We start from the raw sequence: 22,628 nt of genomic DNA on the forward strand, positions 1-22,628 counted from the left end.
CATCCTTTATTTAGGGATATTTGGGGAGTCCTTGTGGGCTCCCAGCAGGGTCAGAGGGAGCTGCCAGAGGGGAGTTACCTGTGGCAGTTACATTTTCTGGAAAAATCCCTTTGCCCTAACCCTAACCCTTAGCTCCCCTAAATAATTTCCTGCCCAGGACAAACCCTGTGCCAGCCCCGTGCTGCAAGGCAGGAGGCACAGAGACCTCCCAGCTTTGGAAGGAAAGGAAAAAGCCATCAGCAGGCTTTGAGAAACCATTTCTAATTCCCATCCCAGCCTGCAAATGTGTCACCCTGGAGGGTTTAGCCAAGAGAGGCACGTCCTGGAGCTCTGTTCCCTCCGTGTCAGCTCTTTCCACCCTGGCTGGGGGCACTTTGGGATGTGTGTGTGTCCCTGCCCTGCCAGCTCCCTGCAAGAATGAATCCATCTGTCCTGCTCTGCCTGTTGAATGTTCCTCTTCTGCAGAGAAGTGAGACACTGACTTACACTTTCCAGCAGGCTGGGACAGTCTTTTGGCCTCCAAACACTGCAGAAGAATGAAAAGGTCTATTTACAGTAGCAAAAGCTCTGTCTGTTCCCTCCTGGGATGGATTTCCTGCCCTGGGATTTCTGAGCAGGCTGCTTTCTGTCTCACAGGCAGTGTCTTGGCAGCTCCTTCCCCATGCCAGGTATTACATTTTTGCACCATTACCACGGGATTTATTTCCCCAGGGTTTGTGGGACCTTTGTTTTGAGGGGGAAGGGAGGGAGGCAGGGCTCATCCCCCATCCCCAAGGCCTTGGGGAGCTGTGCTGCACCCCAAGCACGGCAGCTTTTCCCCTGGTAGGAATAATTCTGCTCGTGGATTTACAATCTCTGAGCTGAAATTGGGCTTGGAGCTGAAGCTTTGATTCCCAAAACTCCCAGCTGGTGTTGCTGGAGGGAAATAAAAGCCCAGGAGAAATGCAAATCCCAGCTGGGAGTGGGATATTCCAGGTCACAACCGGGATGTCACTTCTGCCTGGTGGTGCCACTTGTGGAACATCAGTCCCTGAGGAGTTCAGGGTTCCTTCCTCGCTGCTCACACATCCTGGAGAACACAAATTTTCCATTACTGAGATCCCTCTGCATCCCAGAGCCCCTGGACTGAACGATTCCTAAGGCTGAGCAGCTCATAAATTTCCCATTCCATGAAATGGATTGCTCTCGTTAAAAACCCAAACAACATCCCAGCTGTTCCCTGTGTCCATCCCAGCCCTAACAAGGGGAAAAAGGAACCTTTGTCCAAGAGCCTGCAGGGCTGGAGCTTTTTCCATAGGATATCTCAGAGGGCTGCTGGATTCATTATGGTGCCTTGGAGCTGCAGGATGTGTTTGGCAAGGCAAAAATTCCCTTTTTCTCCTCCTTGAGCCGAAAGCTGTGAGAAATGCAAATCCCTTGGGTTGTTCTGGAAGGCAGGGAAGAGGATGGGGTGGATTCCACAGGGTGGGATTGAGCCTGGCCCTGGCTCTCCCCTGTTGTGTGTTGTCAGCTGGAGCTGCACTGTTGTCAAACCTCTGGAAGGATCAGTGATGGAAATGGCAAAGCCAAGAGTAATTCAGCTCTTGGAGGAGGCTGATGCGCTGTGCTGTTTTTTCCTTGGAAAAAAATTTAATTAAACCTTCCTAAATATCCTGAAAATGCTCATGTTTGGCTCTCCCACAGATGTGAAACAGAAATATTTGTATTTTTGATTTAATCCCTATTCATGCTGCCTGCTCTCCAGAAGTTCCAAATTTTCATGCAGGATTTTAACAAGCTCCGGAGAAAAACATTTTTGATGGCACTCACCTCGTCTTTCCACCTTCCACCGAAGTGTGGCAGGAATCTTGTCTCTCACCTCTGAATGTGGGGATTTTTCCAGACTAAATCCATGCATGAGACACTTCCAAAACCCTGGGAAGAGACGGTGGCAGCGCCACGAGGCAAAGCCAGGGTGACAAATGGGATTTATTTCAGGCTCTGTGGCAGCAGGGGTTGGCTTGCTGCTGTTCCCCTGGCACAGATGTGTTCCTGAATTTCTGCTGCACCCCAAAAGCTGCTGCAGTCACTGTGACAGCAGGGAGAGGGGGGACACTGGAGAAATTCCTGCTTTTTTGGGGGGAACAAACACGTGCTGGGTGCCCAGCAAAGGCTGTTTGATCGTGCTGCTGGGGAGGGATGCTCCCAGAATTATCAAAACTGGACTTTTCAGCCCCTCCTGCTGCTAACAAAGGCCACAGATTATCTCCTGCTCATATTCCTGAGCTTTAATGGGAGTGATGCTATGGAGAGCAGCTCTTCTCCTCCTCCCCAGGGTTTTGGTGCCAGCAGAGCACTTGGGGAACAACAGAGCTGCTGTTGGAAGCAATAATATTAACAGCCTGCCATGGCAGGGGCTGCCAGGGCTGCACTCACCCTGGTAATTGCCTTTTGGCTCCAGCACAGCACTGGCAAGGCTCTGCCTGCTTTGGGGGACCTGCCCTGGGCACGAGGGATGGCACTGGGAGGAAGGGACAGCTCCTGCCTGGGAGAAAAGGTGGGGAGGCTCCAGAAGGGTTTGCAGCCCAATTCCAGCTGGGGAAAATCAGCTGGGCTGCTGAGGAGCTCCACATCCATGAGGAATCCCTGCAGACAGCATCCCTGGGACGCTGGGCTCATCCCTCTTCTCTTCAGGGCTTTCTTTTGTGTCCCTGCTCTCATCCCACACCACTTTTCCCCACTATTCCTGAGATAAATCCTGGAAATAATCTGCCCCAACGGCTCCAACTTCACCCCAAAGTTTCTCTTGATTACTGTGCTTGATTTCAGATGTATTTTTTTTATCCTTGGTGCTGATTCTGCTCTGTTGTTTGCATGATTCCCAGCAAAGTTTCCTTTTGGGCATGAATTTCCAGGATCTGCAGGTGAACCAGCTTCAGCCCCACTGAGTGGACATTTTGAACAGCAGATGTTCGACCCTGCTATAAAAACTGAAATTCTGAATTTCTGAAATTCTGGACTGAAGTGTTCAGTGACTCTGAAGGGGACAATTTGTTACAAAATGTTCTCCTGCTGTATCCAGGGGGTTTCAGTGATGAGGGACACACAGATATAATGATTTTCCAGGGGAGCACAGGCTGAGCTTTTGGTGGATTTATTTCCAGCCTTGGTGAGGAATTTGCTCAGGCTGTGCTTGAGGAATACAAAGCTTCAGAGGGTTTTTAGTTATTCACTGGGGGGTGCAAAAATGCAGGTGCTGGGAAAGGGTTGGACCAGCACATCTGAGATGTTCCTCACACTAAAACACAGCTCAGCTACAACAGAATGTGCCAAAAATCCCTAAATTGTGTTATGATGTGACTGAGCAATTTCAATTCAACACTGCCCAGGCACCCAAATCCTGCACTCCAAAATTAGCACTGAATTAAAGCCCTCCATGCCTGAAAAAAAAGAAAAAAAAGAGAAAAAGAAAAAGCCACTTCTGAGTTTTTCCTGCCTTGGATTGGATCAAGTGAAAAGCCACAGGTGGAAGATTTGCAGGATATTTTTCAGAGCTGTCTGAGAATGATTTTGACATGTTTGCTTCCTTTGGGGTTGGCAAGCTCTGCTTCTCTGGGACTGAACCCTGTGGAAACTTCTCATTTCTCTCTGCTGGCTGGGGAGGGGGAGGCCAGGTGTAAATCTGTGCTCTGAATCAGTTCTGCAGCTCAAAATACCCAAATTCGGGGCTTTTCTCAGCAGAACTTCTGCAGCCTGCGCAGAAACTGCTGCTCAGCTTCGGGGATTGATTCACTGAGAGTCCGTGGGAGAGCTGGGAAATATTTTCAGTTTGTTCCCCATGTCAGTGGCTCAGTGAATGAGTCACTTTTCCCTGGGTTTTCATGGGTCTTTATGAAAACTCAGAGCCACTTTTCCCTGGGTTTTCCTGAAAACTCAGAGCCACTTTTCCTTGGGTTTTTATGAAAACTCAGAGCCACTTTAACCTGGGTTTTTATGAAAACCCAAAGCCACTTTTCCCTGGGTTTTCAGGAAAATCCAGAGCCACTTTTCCTTGGGTTTTCCTGGATTTTCCTGGATTTTCCTGGGTTTTCAGAGCTGTTTTCCCCTGACTTTTCACAGCCAGCTCCAGGCAGGAATTCTGCACATCTCACTGCTGGGAGTTCTCCTCCCAGTCCCTGCTGCTGTCTCCTGCTCTCTCCCAGGCTAGACTGCTTCCTGCTGCAAGGAGACAAATCAGCAGAGCCTGTGGGGCAGCCTCAGGGTGCCTGCCCTGCTCCAGAGGGGTTTTTTTGGGAGAAAACCCCGGATCCAGCAGGACAGGTGCTGCTCCTGCGGGCTCTGTGCTTCCTCGGCTCCTGCAATCCTGATTTCCTCCCCTCTCACATCTGCTTTCCACATTTGCTGCCTCCTGCTCCATCCTGGGGTCTTTCAGAGAAGACTGGAATATTTTTTTTGTTTGTTTTGTTGGTTTTTTTTTTGGAGGTTTAAGAGGTTTTTTTAGGCTCACTCATCTTTGGAATCATAATTTCTCATGGGGTGCATCAGGTTGAGGTGGTGCTGGAGATCTCAGAGGGAAAAAAGCAGCAAATTCCCCATGGAGCCATCCTGTGGACTTGGCAATCCCTAAGGATGTATAAAAAAAATCAGATTACAAAAAAGAGTGAGGTTTTTGGGTGCTTAACCCAGCAGCAACCCCCCTGCAGGTTACTCAGTGCTGAGCAGAGGCAGGAGAAAGAGCCCTGATGAAAAATGAAATTATCTGGGAATTGAGGGGGCCTTTGCAGTGAAAGCAGCTGAGAAAATGGTTTGTTTAAATCATTTTTTCCTCGGGGATTGAGCATCATTTCTAAGCATAAAGAGGCTGTTGATGTCCCAGTGAGGAGTTTGGAGTAAAAGCTGCTTTACTGCAGCGGTGGAACAAACACAAGGATGGGCACAGCCCGAAGGCTTTCCTGAGTTATTGGTGGTGGAAGCATGGCCAGGGAAAAAGGAAAATGTGGCATCTGAGTGTCTGCAGCCAGAGAATCAATCCCTGGAATTTGTTCAAGGCTGGACTCACCTGCAGGAGTTCTGTGTAAGGCCATTTATCTATCCCAAGGAGTTTTGTGAGGCTGCCCTAAGATCGGTGGGACACAGAAGGAATTAAAGACAAATTCACGTTTGTATTTCCAATCCTGTGGAACCTAAACCAGGATTAATCTGCTCCCAACACCTTCAAATGTGTTTAACACCTTTAAAGCTCCTGCTCCCTTTGGAGGGGGCAATGCCATCCCAGGGGTGTGAGAAAGGCAAGGAAAATCAGGAGGCATCCCTGCTTCTGTGCCATAATGCCAAAGGGGATTTGCCAGGGCTTGACAGGAGCTCTGTCCTGGGGAGGGAAATGCTGCCAGAGATCCCCAAAAACCTCCTGCAGCTGATCCTCATGGGACAAGCCCTTCCAGCAGGAGAGACAGCTCTGGTTACCCCTGAGTGCATCTTGGTGCTCCTGCTCAGCAAGGAGAGGGAGGATTCCTCCTGGCAGCCCTCAAATCGCCATTCTGCACTTTAAGATGCTTTTCTTGGTGTCATGTTTGGTCCCACTGAGCAGTTTTTCCTCTCCTTTGGGTCCCTGGCCTCAGCAGCAGAATTACATGGGTATTTTTTATTATATTTTAGCCAGCTAAGACGATTAACAAATACCAGTTTGCAGGAGGACATTTATGAGCAGCATGAAATTGCCATCCTGGAGAAGCCCAAATCAGGGCTATAAATAGGGAGGGGGCTGGAATCTGCACAGGAATTGGGAATATCCCCTGGGAACAGGGCAGGACAGCCCTGCTAGCCCAGCTTGAGCAACCCAGCACTCTGAATTATTATTTTATTTTATTTTTTTAAGCTGGCAGGATGCCACCAAACCTTCCCCTAATCCCTCTCCTTGCAAGGATGGGGATAACATCTGGCCAGGCTGACAGTAGTCAGGCTTTGGAGGAGCTGAGAGCTCTGAAAACTGAACCTCCTCGAGCCTGGTGTGCATTTATCTTCCTTTGCAGGACATTAGCAGGCAGAGTTTGTTTTCAGTGAGTTATTTAGCAGAAAGAGGGATTAGACCTTGGGCTAGCATTGATTAACCCCTGCATGTTGAGTTGTTTAACAGCATAATGGATTAGTCATGTTTGCTGCTGACCTTTGTCAATTGAATCCTTCAGCTGGAGCTCCTCGTCTGGCTTTTTAAAACACACAGCTCCTTGAAAAAAAATAAAAAAATAAATTTAAAAAAAAAGTGGGATATGGGCTAAAATAGGCCTGGAGGGAAGAGCTGAGCACAGAACTGGGGCAAAGAGTCCCAGAATTTCTGGTCTTGGGTTGGACATGGCAGGCAGTGACAGGTCCTGAGGGCTCTGCAGGAGCTGGGATGGATCAGATGGAAAATTCCTGCAAAGGAACTGGGTTTTCTGTGGGGCTGGGGAGGGAAAGTCCAGTTAGCAATGGGATTTATGGCCCTCCTGGCAGTGGAATCTGTCATGTTTGGTGATGAAGAGTTGACTTTTTTACAGGAAGGGATGGGGCAGAGGTGCTGTGAGCAACTTAAGCCTCTTGGCCTTTGATGGAACCAAATTAAATCAGTTGAGCGTCTTAGCTGGCTAAAATATAATAAAAAAACACCCATCTGATTCTGCTGCTGAGGCCAGGGACCCAAAGGAGGGGAAAAACTGCTCAGTGGGACCAAACATGACACCAAGCAAAGCATCCTGAAGAGCAGAATGGCAATTTAAGGGCTGCCAGGGTTGCATAAAGAGCCCTCACAGAGATCCCATTTGGGCCAGCAGAATGTCTGAGCTCAGGGTGTCTCCTCAGACCTTCCATTCCCTCAGCACTGCCACAAGAAGCTGTTTCACTTTGACTTTTATTTTTTTCTTTAACAAAATACCTTCCTGCTGCAGCCAGGAGCTCTTTCTGGGCTCGTTCTGCTGCAGTACAAGTCAGGTCAAGGAGTTTGTTTGGTTTGCTAAAAACGATCCTCCAGTTCAAACAAAACTTAATTTGTGGAAGCCCCGTGGCCTCTGTGAAACACAAACCCCTCTGGCCTCCTGATTTATGAGCACAGAGCCAGGGGGAAGCCTGGCCAGAGGAAAAGGAGCTGGGGACAGGTCCAGGAAAGGCTCTGGGGCAGGAAAAGGGGGAAAAGCCCCCAGAAATGGGAACCACAGGGGTGGGAGCTGGAATGAGCTGGAAAAAGGCTCTGCTGGCTTTGCCTCTGTGGGAAGGGAAAAGCTGAGTTTAGCAGAGGGTTTAGGACAGGTCTAAGGTAACCCCAGGCTTTGGATTTGTCTCTGAGTGTGGGAAGGCTTGGAAGGAGGTTTTTCTTTGGTTTCTGATGTCTTTGGAGAAGCTCTTCTTGCTGTTCTTGACCAGATTTAATTCCAGCTAGGTCTTGCTCTTCCTCACCTCATTTTTTCTTGTTCTGCTGACGTCTCTGGTCAACCAAAATGAAAACCCTGGGGGTGAAGGGGAAAATTCTGGGATCAGGCACCCAGACTGAACCTCTGGAGCTGCTGCTGGCTCTGCAAACTTGTGACCTCTAATCTTCAGCCATGATTATGGTGGACAAAGCAGGGCTGGAAAATGAAGTTTGTGCTGTTCAATGAAGCCCTTGTGGGGTCAGGGGCACTTCAGGAACTTCTTCAGTGCTCGACCCTTGTGGGGATCAGAGGGAAGGGGCAGCTGCCTGCTCCTGGGCAGCTCCTGGTTTCACACCCAGGGATTATCTCCTGCAGTCCAGACAGATTATCTGGGTTTAGTCTGAGCTAACTCTGCCTGCAGAGCAGAGGGAGAGAGGGAATTCAGCCCCAGGATGGGAGCAGGGAATGGCAGCTCCTCCCTGGCCCCCAGGAGAGGGCAAGGGCAGCTGAGTTCAGCCTCCTCACAGAGCAATTTATCCCAAATTTCACGGCTTGGGATGGCTCAAACACATCCAAGGCTTGGCCTCATCACCCTGGAGCTGGAGAGGAGGCGACAAGGCTGGAAAAAGAGGAGGAGTGGAAAGTCTGCTCCCTTTATAAAGCTATTTCCTCTCTTCAACAGAGCTGTGAAACACCCAAACATGCAGGAAAACAAACCCCACCTTGTGCTGCCTGCTCTTTCCATGGATGGGGCTGGTCCTGGGGCCACCTCATGGCAAAAATCCCATTTAAATTCCCACTGGGAGCAGCTGGGGTTTGGGGGAATTGCCTGCCCAGCTCCAGCAGGTGCTCAGCCTCAGGGAGGTGGGAGTTTGTGTTTTTCTGGGGGGGAAATGTAACTCTTGAAAGAGTTTTCCTTTTTATTCTTGCTGTTTGGGAGGTACCTGCTGAATGTTTCCATCGTGCCTGGGTTCTAATTAAAGCATTAATTATCTGTCCTGCCTGAAAACCCGTGGCATTCTGCTGTCAGTGACAATGGGCTGCCCGTCACCATCCTCTGAAAAGGTGGATTTGGGATTCAAAGCAGCATTTTCAGGAAGGTTTTGGGGGAAATGCTGCAACTCTGCAGGGTGAGGATGGGAGTGAACAGCCCTGGATGATGCACTGAACTCCTTGTTCAAATTAAAGACCACCCAGAGCTCTGAGTTTGGGGCAGTGTTGAGCTCCGGGATTCCAGATGTGAAGTTCCCTCTGTGGATAAATGGAGAGTTTCATTTGCCAAGCCTCTCCATCCAAAATGTCTCTGTAGGGCTAAATCCTCAATTTTTTTAAAGCTGAATTTGGGAGCAATCCTTTCCAGGTGGGGGATTATAAATCAGGGTTGGGATTTGGGCACAGAACAATGGATAAAAATTGAATTAACGGCAGAGATGCAATGGTGTTTATAAATTTGCAAGGAGTAAAGGCTGGCATTAAAACTGAGGAGGGGAAATGTGCATTTTACAGATGTGTTCTCCTCATGAATGGTATTGGAAACCATTCCTGAGAGCAGCTGCCTGTCCTAATTATCTATACAACAGCTCAGGTCATTTTATTTCCTCAGTTCAGCCCCTTCCCCTCAGCTGGCCATGGGGTGTAAGTGGTTATCAATAATTCCCTCAAACTTATCCCAGTCCTTTCAAACTACACAGCCATGGCTGAATGCTGCTGATGATTTCATAGCATATCAATTATTATTTTTTTTTTACATTACCTATATCCCTTAAGCCTTTTTCTTGCTTTGAAACCCCACAAACATCTCCTCCATCCTATAAACACCCCCCAGCTGGGCTCAAAGTGCATTTGGGCAGGAAAACCCTTCCACAAACTGCTGCTCCTGAGGAAACTTGGCCCCCAGCCCCTGCAGTGTTCCCTTGGCTGCTCAGACACGACCCTGGCTGCCTGCTGGAGGGATTTTGGGGCTGGGGTTTGGGATTTGGGGTTTGGGATTGGGGTTTGGGGTTGGGGTTTGGGATTTGGGGTTTGTGATTTGGGATTTGTGGTTGGGATTTGTGGTTGGGGTTTGTGGTTGGGGTTGGGATTTTGGATTTGGGGTTTGGAATTTGGCATTTGGGGTTGGGATTTAGGGTTGGGATTTGGGGCTGGGTTTTGCAGTTTGGGGTTGGGATTTGTGATTTGGGATTTGTGGTTGGGATTTGGGGTTGGGGTTTGTGGTTGGGATTGGGATTTGGGATTTGGGGTTTGGAACTTGGGATTTGGGGTTGGGGTTTGGGGTTGGGGTTTGGGGTTTGGAACTTGGGATTTGGGGTTTGGATTTGGGGTTGGGTTTGGGGTTGGGATTTGGGGCTTGGGGTTCGGGGTTGGGATTTGGGATTTAGATTTGGGGTTGGGATTTGGGGTTGGGGTTTGGGATTTGTGGTTGGGGTTTGTGATTTGGGGTTTGTGGTTAGGATTTGGGATTGGGATTTGGGGCTGGGATTTGGGATTGCCATCAGCCCCCCCCAGCTCCTGTGACCCCTCCTGAGCTCCCTCCAGCTGATCTGCTCCTCTCCCACTGCAGGGTTGGCTCCCAAATCTTGGCACGTGCCTGCTGGAATTTTCCAGTTGGCCACCAGGAGCCGATTTCTGCATTTCTGCTGCTGTTGGGGAGGAGCAAACAGGTCTGTGCAAGCTCCCAAATCACCTGGGAAGCAACTGGGAACTCAGGCTTCCTGCTCAGCAGGAGCTCCTGGGCCAGGTCTTCTGCTTTGCATCTGATCCAGGTCCAGGTTTGGATGTTTTGGTGTCAGTCTGGAGCAGGAAAAAGGGAGGTGTGGGAGTTCACTGCTCTGAGCTGCTTTAATTTCCTTGTCTGCCGTGTTTTGGGGTTTTAGGAACCCCCTCCCCGTGGCTGGGTGCCTCTGGAGGGGCAGGGAAGGGCTGGGATGGGTGTCCAGGGGTTTGGGATTTTCTCTCACTGCTGCAGAAGACAATCCAGGTGCTCCTTCCCAAACACTGAGCTGCTTGTATGGCAGAAATCAGGGAGGGGGAGGTCCAGAATCCTGGAATTTGGGGCAGAAATGGGTTCCCCCCCTCAGCTGGCAGGGTGAGCAGACACCCAGGGAAATCCCAATTCCCTGATGCCATAATCAGGGATTATTTGGAATCACAGGGTTAGGGAATGATTTGGGTAGAAAGGCACCTTAAAGATCATCAAATTCCAACCCAAGGGACAAGGGAGGGGATTTGCAACCCACAGGCTCTGCTGGGGCTTTCACCACCCTGCTTCCAAGTCCAAATTCTTGGGATATTTCACAGTCTGAACACATGGAGGGGAGAGAAAGGATCTCCATGGTGGTGTGGAACAGCTTCTGCTCCATGGAGCCACTGGGAGCCTGTGGGAAAGCCCAGCTGGGAATACTGGGGTATTCTGGAGCAGGAGGGAGGATGGATGGAGTCAGTGCTGGGATATTTTGGAGAGGAAAAGAGGATAGATGATGTCAACCCCAGGATACTGGGATATTTTGGAGCAGGAGGGAGGATGGCCAGTGTCAATCCTGAGATATTGGGGTAATTTGGAGAAGAAGGAAGGATGGACAGTGTCAATCCTGGGATATTTTGGAGGAAGAGGAAGGACAGACAGTGTCAATCCTGGGATATTGGGATATTTTGGAGGAGGAGGGAGAATGGACAGTGTCAATCCTGGGATATTTTGGAGCAGGAGAGAAGGTGAACAGTGTCCATCCTGCAATATTGGGATATTTTGGAGCAGGAGGGAGGATGGATGGAGTCAATCCCACAATATTGGGGTATTCTGGAGCAGAAGGGAGAATGGACAGTGTCAATCCTGGGATATTTTGGAGCAGGAGAGAAGATGAACATTGTCAATCCTGGGATATTGGGATGTTTTGGAGCAGGAGGGAGGATGGATGGAGTCAATCCCAAAATCCTGGGATATTTTGGAGCAGGAGGAAGGACAGACAGTGTCAATCCTGGGATATTTTGGAGCAGGAGGGAGGATAGACAGTTTTCTACCAGGATATTTTGGAGCAGGAGAGAAGATGAACAGTGTCAGTCTCGGGATATTGGGATATTTTGGAGCAGGAGGGAGGACAGACAGTGTCAATCCTGGGATATTTTGGAGCAGGAGGGAGGATGGATGGAGTCAATCCCACAATCCTGGGATATTTTGGAGCAGGAGGGAGGATGGATGGAGTCAATCCCACAATCCTGGTATATTTTGGAGCAGGAGGAAGGACAGCCAGTGTCAGCCCCGGCTCCACCAGCGGCGCTCAGCGCAGGTGCCTGCAGGGCTGTGCAGGTGCTGCCCTGGCAGATCTCACCTGCAGGCTCCTCCTGGAGAAGCAGCACGGTGTGATTTCCCTGCCAGCCTGCAGTCAGTCACCCGGGTGCTCACAAAGGCGGGCCTGGAGGGGTTTTCATCCCGGGATGTGCCCGGCAGTGCCGCTGGCACCGTCCCCACGCGTGCAGCGCTGCCTCCGCCCGCCCTGCCCCGGGGCTCAGCCTCTGCCGCTCACCCCCGCCCGCTGGAAAGCTCTTCCAGAAGAGAAGCTCTTCCTGCCTATGGCTCAGGCTCCAGCTCTTTCAGTTCCACAGCGAGCCTGGGAGCAGGGTCAGGGGCAAAGGGAGGGATTTCCTGCAGCTCTTCCCCATTGAATCCTTCAGAAACCTTCCCTGAGTGGAGTGGGAGCATCCCTTTCCCACTGCTGGACCCGGGGGGTTTGGCCTCCTGTCCTTTTAGGTTTTGGTGTGTTTGATATTGATTATCCAGCCAAGTAACTCTCATTCCACCAGGTCAAAGGTTTATGGCTAAAACTCCTCGTGAGGCCAGGTTCTTCCATCACACAGCCAAGACCAGGGGCAGGATGAGCCATCCCAAACTCCTGCATTGTCCTTCACATCCTTCCTTGAGTGCTGGGGGACCAAACCCACGCAGAAATTGGAGTCCAGGCGAGGCAGAGGGTGGGAATTCAGCTCATGGAAGTGTTTTTCCCCTGTGGATGGTGAGGGCCTTAATTCTGCTGCTGTGCAGGGAGAGTGGAGAGGGCTGGGACACTCTGGCGTGGCCCAGGTACAGGTGACATCAGTGCTCCAAAGGAGCTGGCACTGTCACCTGGATGTGACATCAGTAGTGCCAGCAGTGATGTTCAGGTCTTTGATGGCCCTGACAGAGAAAGTGTTGATAGCAGCAAGTATCTTCAAGGCATTTATTTAAGGGAAAAGGCTGGATTTTGTTGTTTTTCCTTCTATTTAATCTGGTTTTTGTTTTGTAGAGGGGTCTGCAGCATTGTGGGCCACGCAGTTGTGCAGTGTGACCTGTCCTCTCCTGGGAGCTGAGGGGTGGGGATGGTGCAGGAAAGGAACTGGAGCTTTTATTTTTCTATGGAATCAGAGAAATCAGAAAAAAGGGTGGGAAGGAGCCTTGAAGATGATCCAGTTCCAACCCTGAGCACTGCTCTGGTATTGCAGAACACTGAGAGTTGGTGTTTTCCCAGTGTGATTTATCAGTTGTCACTGCTGTGGGAAGGGTGGGCACTGAGTGACAGTGACAACAAGAGCCCCAGGTCCAGCAGCTCTCTGTCCCTTCCGTCCCTTCCCTTCCAGAGGATTTTGCCACCCCAATTCCCACCTATCCAAGGAAGAGAACCCCCTTCCCTTTCCACTCCTTGCTTGCACTTTCCCCCTGCGCACACACTCCTTTTTGTGCCAAATCCTTGCGTTTCCCACACCCCCATGAGCTGGAATCACAGAATATCCTGAGCTGGAAGGGACCCCCAGGGACCCAGCCTGATCCTGACTCCAGAATCCCCCCCTGAGCAGGAATTTCTGAGCTTTGGGGCTGGGACCATCCCTGGCACCTTCTGGCTGTCCAACCTTGCCCTGCCATCCCCCCCAAGCTCCTGCCCCAGCTCCAGCCATTCCCTGTCCCTGGGCAGCACAGGGGATTTGGATTCCTCATTTCTTTTTTCTGCCAAGGTCGGGATTGATGTGTGAGGTGATATTTCAGAAGTTGATTGGTTTTTATCCCTATTACAGGCTCCCAAACCCTGAGTTCCACAGCACTCCTTTCTAACAAGTTAAAAACCAGAGCTGTGTGTCTCTCTCTACAAGGTCTTTTAAGGATAAACTGACTAATTAGGAAATGACACTGAAATTATCTTTACTTTCAGCCCAATAACCAACCACTCGTGGCCTGCAATGTGGGTTTTTTATCCAATTACACAATCACTCCAACTCATGAAGAAGAGAGTGAAGAAGAAGATCTAGCTTTCACCCCAAAATTTCCATTTTGCCTTCTATATATTACTATATTCTATAACTTTAAGTTTTCTATATTCTATAAATTTACATATTCTAAAACGATATTCTAAAGCTTTGTATTCTATATATAGAATATTGTAAAACTTGGAGTTTTCTATCATGCAATATTACACACTTCTTCTCAAACTTCATAATCATAATCTCTATTCTATATTCTATAACTTTAAGTTTTCTATATTCTATAAACTAATATATTCTAAAACAATATATTCTATATACAGAATATAGATATATTCTTAAACTTTAGCTTTTCTACCATGTGATAAAAACTTTATAATCATAATCTCTATACTACATTCTATAACTTTGTTTTCTATATTCTATAAACTTGTATATTCTAAAACTATATTCTAAAACTTTATCTTCTATTTGTAGAATATATATATATTCTTAAACTTTGTTTTCTACCATGTGATTGAAACTTTATAATGATAATCTCTATACTACATTCTATAACTTTAAGTTTTCTATATTCTAGAAACTTATATATTCTAAAACTTTATCTTCTATATATAGAATATATATATTCTAAAACTTGAAGTTTCCTACCATGTGATATTACACACTTCTACTCAAACTTTATAATCATAATCTCAGTTCTATCATTCCACTTTGGAAGCCTCCTCCTTCTCCTCAGTCTTCCCTTGGGGGTCAGCTCAGAAAGTGCTAAAAATTTGGAGTTTCCAGGGCTCCAGCAAGGGCACATCCCAAAAAACGCAGGGAGAAGCGAGGGGACGGCAAGAGGCGGAAAAACTCCGTCTGCTGCTATTCCAGCGGGGGGGAAAAACGAGGAAAAAATCTCTTTTGGGGGCCGGGACATCCCGGGGGCGGGCGCTGGGGGGGCTGCTCCGCCCGGCCCTGATTTGCTGCGCTGCTCCGAGATTGACAAACTCCTGCCTCGGGTTTAAAAGAAGGGGGAAAAAAAGGGCGGTGTGGGGAGAGAGAGAGAAGGGAAAACTTTTCCGGCAGCCCGGGAGGAGCAGGCAGGGCCGGAGCTGAGCGCGGCGGAGCCCCCGCACCCTCCGCCCGCCCCATGGCTTTATAAAGGGCTGCTCCCCGGGGGGGGCTGCCGGGGGGGCTGAGCGCCTGCTCTGCGCTTCTAGAGACAGCTTGGATTGTTTTGTTGTGTTTTTTTTTTAATTTTTTAAATTTTTTTTTCATCCTCCCTTCGAGCTGTCCCGAGCGGGTGGCCCGTTTTTCCTGGGGGGAGCATGGATACGCACACGCGGTGGAAAAGGCGCAGTTGGATACGGAGCTGCTCGGTGCCCGCTGCGCTGCTGCTCTTGGGTGCCCTGTCCCTCGGCCGGGCAGGTAAGGGGGGTCCCCGAGCCCCCCCCAAAGCTGCGGGGTCGTGGGGGAGTGGGAGAGGGGGGGATTCGGTGCGGGGCAACAAAAAACTCTTGGCTTTCCTTCCCCCCTGCGCATTCCAGCAAAAAGGAAAGAAAAAAAAATAGGAAAACCACCCAACAAAACCCACCCAACCTCCTTCAGCTGCCCGAGTCTCTGAATGCCATTTGTCAGGGGGCCCGTAAAAGGGGAAAAAACTTAAAACAATTCTTTATTCGCCTTCCTTGGAGCAAGAGCCGCCTCTTGCCGGGCTGCTTTTTCCGGAGCAAAAGTCGGGGATGAGTTTCTGCAGGCTCTGGTTCTTTCTGTCTCGCTGTGGATATATATGTGAATGTATATTTAGTGCCCTGGAAACCTCCGGGCTTGCGTAGTTCCTCCTCCTTGAGGAGCAGAAAGTTTTTTTGTCCCGCAGGAATCCGCTCTCCCTCCTCACATCAAAGCTCGGCTCACAAAAGCTTTGGAGCCTCCCGGGGACCCCAAAGCTCGCTGCCCCCTCACCAACCCCAATCCCGCAGGGTTTCTCCCTAAAACCGGGGCTGAGTGCGGCAGGAGGAAGCTCGGAGCTTCCAGATGTGCAGCAGCACAGAAAACCACTGGAATGTCATTTTTTTTCCCCCCTCGCTCCTAATCGTGCAGAAGAGGGACTGAACACATTTCTGCTTCCCTTTCGGGCCGCGCAGTTTTGTTTCCAGAGCTTTGCTTCCCAAATTTCTGCCTTCTGGGAAATGCCGGGGTGGAGGGAGATTTCCTGGGGTGCTGGAGGAGTTTTCTGGGTGTTCGCAGAGCTTTTCCCCGGTTTGTGGTGGACACTCGGAGGCATCGGCGCTGCCGAGCTCTGTTTGTGTTGGATTTCAGGGCAGGATTTGTTGGCCGAGCTGTTTTGAAATCTGCAAAGTTAAAACTCGAGTTCTTCGGGGTAACTTGAGAAGCCGAGAAGTGCCCTGAAGAGCTGGGCTGTCTGGGATTCAGCTTCCCTGCCCGAATTCAGAGTTTTTTGCAGGGTTTGTTTGAGTGTTAGCAGCACGAAGAGCAGTGGGATTCTCTGTGTCAAGCAGCGGGATTGCCAATTATTTTCATTTCTGGCCTCTTCCAATGACCTTAAGGAAGAAGAGGTGGGCGTTGGAGGAATGCTTCCATTAAGGGTTTGCTTGTGGAGCCCGAGCAGGGTGGAAAACTCAATGAATAAAATGTCCTGAACATCCCTGCAGGGAAACGAGGGGTCGGTGGGAGATCCCCGAGTTCGGGATTGGGATGTTGGAGCGCTGGAATGCCACCAGCTCCTCTCCTCAGGCCGCCTGCTCGGGTACTTTGTATCCGCTGAAAATTGAATTATCACCAGACCGCTCCGTTCCAAAGAAAAAACAACAATTTATTCTTTTCACTCGTGCCTGTGCTGGGGCTGTGACGCTCCCGGAGCATCCTCAGGCACTTCCCTGTCTGTGTTTATCCTTCAGACAGCCCCAGCCCGCTGCTGGGAGCTCCCAGGTGACTTTGGAACCAGTTTTGGGGGCAGCTGCCGGGGCAGAGGATGGCTGGGGGCTTTAGTGGGGCCAGCGCGCAGCTCTGGGGAATGACTCTTGTGGTGAAAGGCTTTGAGTTTTCCTAATGAGCCGCCTAATAGGACATCAAATCATTTGGGTGAGGGAGGAGCCAGACTGGGGCTGCTGATGGCATTGACTAATGGTCTTGATGGCTTTTTTTTTTTTACATTTTTTTTCCACGTTGTCTGTGGTTTTATTGCAGCTCAGAGCGTGTTTTAGTTTCAGGATAGTTGGTTTCTCTGTGTGGAGAGGTGAAATTTCCCTGTAATCTGTGGGATGGCACCTGGCACAGAGGATTTCCAGCAAATAACAGGGAAATAACAATGTCAAAGCTGCCTCCCAGCACTGCCCATCCAGCTCAGATTTTCCCATATTTGCACAGATGATGTCACACCAAAATCAAACCCACAGACAGAGCTGGAACCTCTCTCTGCTCTTACAAATCCCTGTAAAAACCAAATCGGGTTTCTGGGTGAAACTTTTTTGGATGCAGCAATTTCCTTTAGTGGCAAAGGGTAACGATGATCCAAACTAAAATAAAAACGTTGGAAATTATGTTGTATCCTGTTACCTTGGCTCTTCCCCAGTCACCTAAACGAGCTAAAAAAAAATCTTTATCCAGCCAGTCAAAAGAGAGGTTTATTTCAGTACTTTGCCAATCAAAAGTGTTGATATTGTTTTACAAGAAGAAATCTGACTTTATAAGTCTGGAATGGGTGGCAGTTCCAATTTCCCCTGTAAAAGCTGGATTATGCTGTCAATGCACTGCCAGGCTGCAATGGGAATTTGGAAGTTAAAGGCACCCAGCTGTGGGACCAGCCTGGCCAGGGGACAGCAGAGGGGACAGCAGAGGGGACAGCAGAGGTCTTGTCCTGTTCTTCCAGGGCCAGGAGGAAAACTCTGTGCTGAGCATTCCCTGATTTCAGGGAATTCCTTAAATTTGGGAATAGGAGGAATCCCATTTCCAACCTCATTCCAAATCCCATCCCAAATCCCATTCCAACCTCATTTCCAACCTCATTTCCAACCCATTCCAAACCCCATTTCCATTCCCATTTCCAATCCCATTCCAAATCCCATTTCCAGCCCCATTTCCAGCCCCATTTCATCTCTTTGGGCTAACTCTGAGACAAAACCCTCTGGGGAGCTGCTGATTTTTGGTGTGCACACAGGGATAGCAGTGAGGACTCTCCTGGCTCTGTCCAAAACATGTTTTTAATGGCAGGTTTAAAGTAAAAAAGCTGCCTTGCTGTTGTTTCTAGTGTTTATTGTGTGCCCTAGGAGAAATCAGCAGGGGCTGGAAAGGGGTTGTGATTCCTTATTTTAAATGGGTGCTGTCCCTGCCCTTTAGGATTGGGAATTGGAGATGGATTTTTCAGGTTTTCAGCACTGCAGGTCTTGTGGTGATGTCTCTCAGATTTGGGGGGGACTCAAATATCTGCTCTCCCCCCTCTGAGTGCTGCAGGTGTGCAGGTGGGACACCCCTGATTTATTTTGAGTTAATTTGGGTTCTTTGCCCTGAGTGTGGCTGCAGCAAGGGCTCAGCACAGAACTCCTGGGGCTGGAAAAGATTCCCAAATCCCTGAGCCAAACCTTTGAACACCACTCTCAGTTAAACACCAGCAAATCACAGCTTTCATTCTGAAGGAGATTTTCTATTTTTCCCCTTTTGTGGCTGTCCCAGAGGCCCTGAGTGGCGCAGAGATGTCCCTGTCACCCTTGGCAGTGCCTGGCTGCTTTCCCTCTGCCCTGAGCTGTGTTCAGCTCCTGGTGCTGTCTGTCCATCCCTGTCCCCCTGTCCCCAGGGCAGGATCTGCATTCACACCTGCTTTGAGTTAAGGTTTGATTTTTGCCCTGAGCCAGAGGAGCAGCAGGAATTGCTGTGGGACATGCCCAGTGTGCAGTGGCATTTAGAGATGTTTTGAGTTTTGTCTGGACTTCAGGAAAAATCTGGGAGTGCTTTCCAGGAAACTGCTCTTCCCTCCAAAGGGTTTGTCTGCTGGGCAGCTAAAACTGGCCCTTGGTTCCCTGAGGAATCACCTTTTGTCTGGTGTCCTGATTCCTGGAGCTGCTGGTGGGTGGGTGGGTGAGTGGATGGATGATGGATGAGGGATGGATGGATGGATGGATGGATGGATGGGGGATGGATGGAAGATGGATGGATGGATGGATGGATGGATGGATGGATGGATGGATGATGGATGGATGATGGATGGATGGATGGATGATGGATGGATGGATGATGGATGGATGATGGATGATGGATGGATGGATGATGGATGGATGGATGGATGGATGGGTGGATGGATGGATGGATGGATGATGGACGGATGGATGGATGGATGGATGATGGATGGATGGAAGATGGATGGATGGATGATGGATGGATGGATGGATGGATGGATGGATGGATGGATGGATGGATGGATGGAAGATGGATGGATGGATGATGGATGGATGGATGATGGATAGATGGATGGATGGATGATGGATGATGGATGGATGGATGATGGATGGATGGATGGATGGATGGATGGATGGATGGATGGATGGATGGGGGATGGATGGATGATGGATGGATGGATGGATTGATGGATGGATGGATTGATGGATGGATGGATGATGGATGGATGATGGATGGATGGATGGATGGATGATGGATGGATGAATGGATGAGGGATGGATGGATGGATGGATTGATGGATGGATGGATGATGGATGGATGAATGGATGGATGGATGGATGGATGGATGGATGGATGGACGGACAGACAGATGGACGGATGGATGGATGGCAGTTCCTGTGGAAATGTGGAAGCCTGCAGGGAGCAAAGAGCTGGGAATGCTTTCACAGACATTTAGGGGCTTTCTGTCCCTTTCAAACCTGGCCTTGGACACTTCCAAGGATCCAGGGGCAGCCACAGCTGTGCCAGGGCCTCCTCACCCTCACATCCAGGAATTCCTTCCCAATATCCACTGCAAACCTTCCTCCTGTCACTTTGAAGCCACTCCCTCATCCAAAACCCCTCACAAATTTTGTTTTCAACACTTGTAGGGGCTCTGAGACTCTTTGGGCAGAGCAGCTCCATTTAGAGCTGGTGCTCTGCTCTCAGGGGAATTCACTTTAAAGTGAGCAGCCCCCAGGACAGGGAAATCAGGATAATTCTGGATTTCATCCCCTCTGTTTTTTAGTCACCCACCTCTCCTTTTGTTTGCTGAGTTTAGCTGGAGTTTGATCACCAGGATGTTCTAGAAAATGGATCATTTGGCAGAGAAAAGTATAAAATATTGTATAAGGAGTATTAAATATGGTATGGCAGAGTATCAAATATTGTTTGGGTCCTGTGCAAAGCGTGGGTGTCAGTTTGTAACACCCAGATTTTGGTAAATGGGAAGTGCTGGGTAAAGTGAGAAGAATTCTCTGGGAAATAAAATGAATTCCCTTTCCTTTTCTCTCCTCTCTTCCTTGGGAGAAGTTTCTTCACTTCCAGCCTGGCCTCACTTTATATCAAATATTTTACTCTTCCCACTAAATTTGATGTGATTGGGACTGAATTTTCAGTCCTTAAAAACACAATAAAACCTTTGTGTGAAACAAAGCAACACCGAGGATGGGAAGAATGAGCAAAACCAGGGGAACCAAAAAAAAAAAAAAAGAAAAAGAAAAAAGGTTGAGACATGAAAGAATGGAAACATTTTGTTGAAATCTAATGTTATGTGGAAAAAATTGGGTTGGCAACGTGGTATAATTAACCACTGGTTACTGCTGGCAAGCCCCAAGGCTCCTGAAATTCAGCCTAGCACTGGCTGGAGCATCCAAATGATGTCGTGGTTTCTCTGTGGACGTGTCTGGAAAATCTGTGGAACTAAAACAAATAAATGAAGGAACTACACAAAAGGCATTTTTGAGGTCAGTTACTCCAAGTCTGGGCTCTTTTTTTTTTTTTTTTTTTTTTAAATTTCTTTCCAGAAGCCAAGAGGATTCTTAACATCATCTGGAAGCTCTCACAATGATGAGATGTCATTTTTTAAAGGGAGGAAAGTTGTATTAATGTATTTACAACAGAGTTTTTCTTCGAGTTTGTGTAATAAGCCTGAGAAAAAAAGGAGAGTTTGGGGATGAGGGAGTGGAAAAGCTGCATCAGGGCTCATCCCTGAACTCTGCTGTGGATTTTGTCCCGGCCCTCAGGCAAAGCCCTGGATTTCCCATGGCCTGGGGGCTGATCCTGCACCCCTGAGGGGCTGCTTGAACAGGATTTTATTGCTGATGTGCCAGTAAAATCTGGGTTTCCAAGCAGGTCCAGGAGTCTCTTTCCATCCCTGTGCCTCAGGTTGTGTTGGTGATTGATTCTTTCTACCTTAAAAATGCTTTTACTCCTTGGGATGTTTTTTTCCCTGTTGGACAACACCAGTGCTCCTCACCCAGCAAATCCAGGAGGTAATTTGGATTTTGCATTTCATTTTGGACAGGTTTTTTACAGATTATGCCAAGAGCACCATGCTGTTCTGTTGCTTGCTCTCAGAATATTTTGAATTAGATCTAGAAAGGAAATTTGGAGCAGAAGATCACTTGGGCAGCCACAAAAAACCCTTAAGTTTTCTGGAAAAAAAATCCCCTTTGTGGGGTGCAAATGGAAGGAGGATGTGCTGGATGGTGATGAACTGGAGTTCATCTTTAATAATGGGTTTTTTACTTTAAAACCACTTTTCTTCCTTGGGATGTTTTTTCCCCTCTTGGGCATCCCCAGTGCTCCTCACCCAGCAAATCCAGGAGGTTATTTGGATTTTGTATTTCAATTTGGATAGTTTTTTTACAGGTTATACCAGGAGCACCATGCTGTTCTGTTGGCTGCTCTCAGAATATTTTGAATTTGATCTAGAAAGGAAATTTGGAGCTGTTTTCCTAAAGAGGGATGTGCTGGATGTTTGGTGGCCTCTTCTCCTTCAGCTCGATGAACACTGGAGTTATATTAGTTTCAATTTATATTTTATACATTTATTATTCAATTTCTTTCTTAGACAAATTATTAACACATATTTGCCTCAATCTCCCTGTCAGCTGGCACATCCCTGCCTGCATCCAGCTGTGCATCTGCAGCCAGGGCCACGGGAACCCTTTCAGAATAAATAAAGCACAAAGTGCTTTATCCTGGGCTCAGCTTTTCACCAAACTGCTTCAAGGCCTTTTTTTTTCCTTCCCTTTCTGCTCCAACTTGCAAAGGAGGGGAGTTTGCAGTGCTCAGGAAGGAGCTGAGTGGGAAAGGAGAGGTCACTGAGGGAGCCCCTGCTCATCACTGTCACATTTAGGGACTGGACTTTGTGCCTGTCAGCTGGAGCTGCTGCTTCTGAGTGAGCAAATTCAGCGAGGAGCCCGAGCTCTTGAGCCTGGCTGGCCTCTCCTCCTCTGCTTTTCCTCCCTCCACCCCCTTTTTTTGTTTCCAAGACAATACTGGAGTAAGAATTCACTGCAGCCGAATTCCTGGAGATGACACTGCCAGTTTCCCAGGATCTCATCCTCCTGCAGCCTTTTACACTGGGATTTTTTTGCTGCAGCTCATTCAACTCTCAATATGAATTAAGCAGTGAGTTTGTGGGATTTTATTTTATTTTTTCCCCGTGCTGGATGTGTTGGAATGAGATACCTACTGTGTGTGCTCTTGTGTGCTGCAGGGGAGAGATCTGCTCCGAGGGCTGTGGTTCACCAGCTGAATAATGCAAGCATTGTTTGGGTGCCCTTATTTCCAGCTTGCACCATTAAAAGTGAATAGAAAGGTCAAGGAGATGAGTCACAGTGAACACAAGTGTCATTCTGCTCAGGAGAAATGGGGAAAAGGAGAGAAAAAGGAGCTTCCAGGCGAGGTGTTCCAGCTGGTGCCAGCCCTGGACTTGCAGGGAAAACGAGAGGGAATCTTGGCTGGGATCTGCTGGAGTGTCCAAGCACCTCAAAACCCCAGGAATTCCTTCCCAATATCCACTGCAAACCCACCTTCAGGGCAGGGGCTGGAGCTGGGCTCTGGCAGCTGCAGTGGAAAATCCAGGGGATGCTCTGGAGAAGTTGGGCT

At 48.8% G+C, this 22,628-nt stretch overlaps 1 protein-coding gene across 1 annotated transcript in view; it reads left to right on the forward strand.

Annotated features, from left to right (window-relative positions):
* Positions 1–14,600: 14,600 nt before the first annotated feature.
* The window catches only part of COL5A1 (collagen type V alpha 1 chain), a 128,422-nt gene continuing 120,394 nt past the window's right edge, over positions 14,601–22,628 (forward strand). The window contains exon 1 of the mRNA XM_084219900.1: positions 14,601–14,990. Coding sequence (XP_084076026.1) covers positions 14,891–14,990 — 100 coding nt within the window. The 5' untranslated portion in view covers positions 14,601–14,890. The remainder of the gene's footprint in view (positions 14,991–22,628) is intronic.

Source organism: Fringilla coelebs (genome assembly GCF_963513975.1).
Source record: "Fringilla coelebs genome assembly, chromosome: 21".
Lineage (NCBI taxonomy): Eukaryota > Metazoa > Chordata > Aves > Passeriformes > Fringillidae > Fringilla > Fringilla coelebs.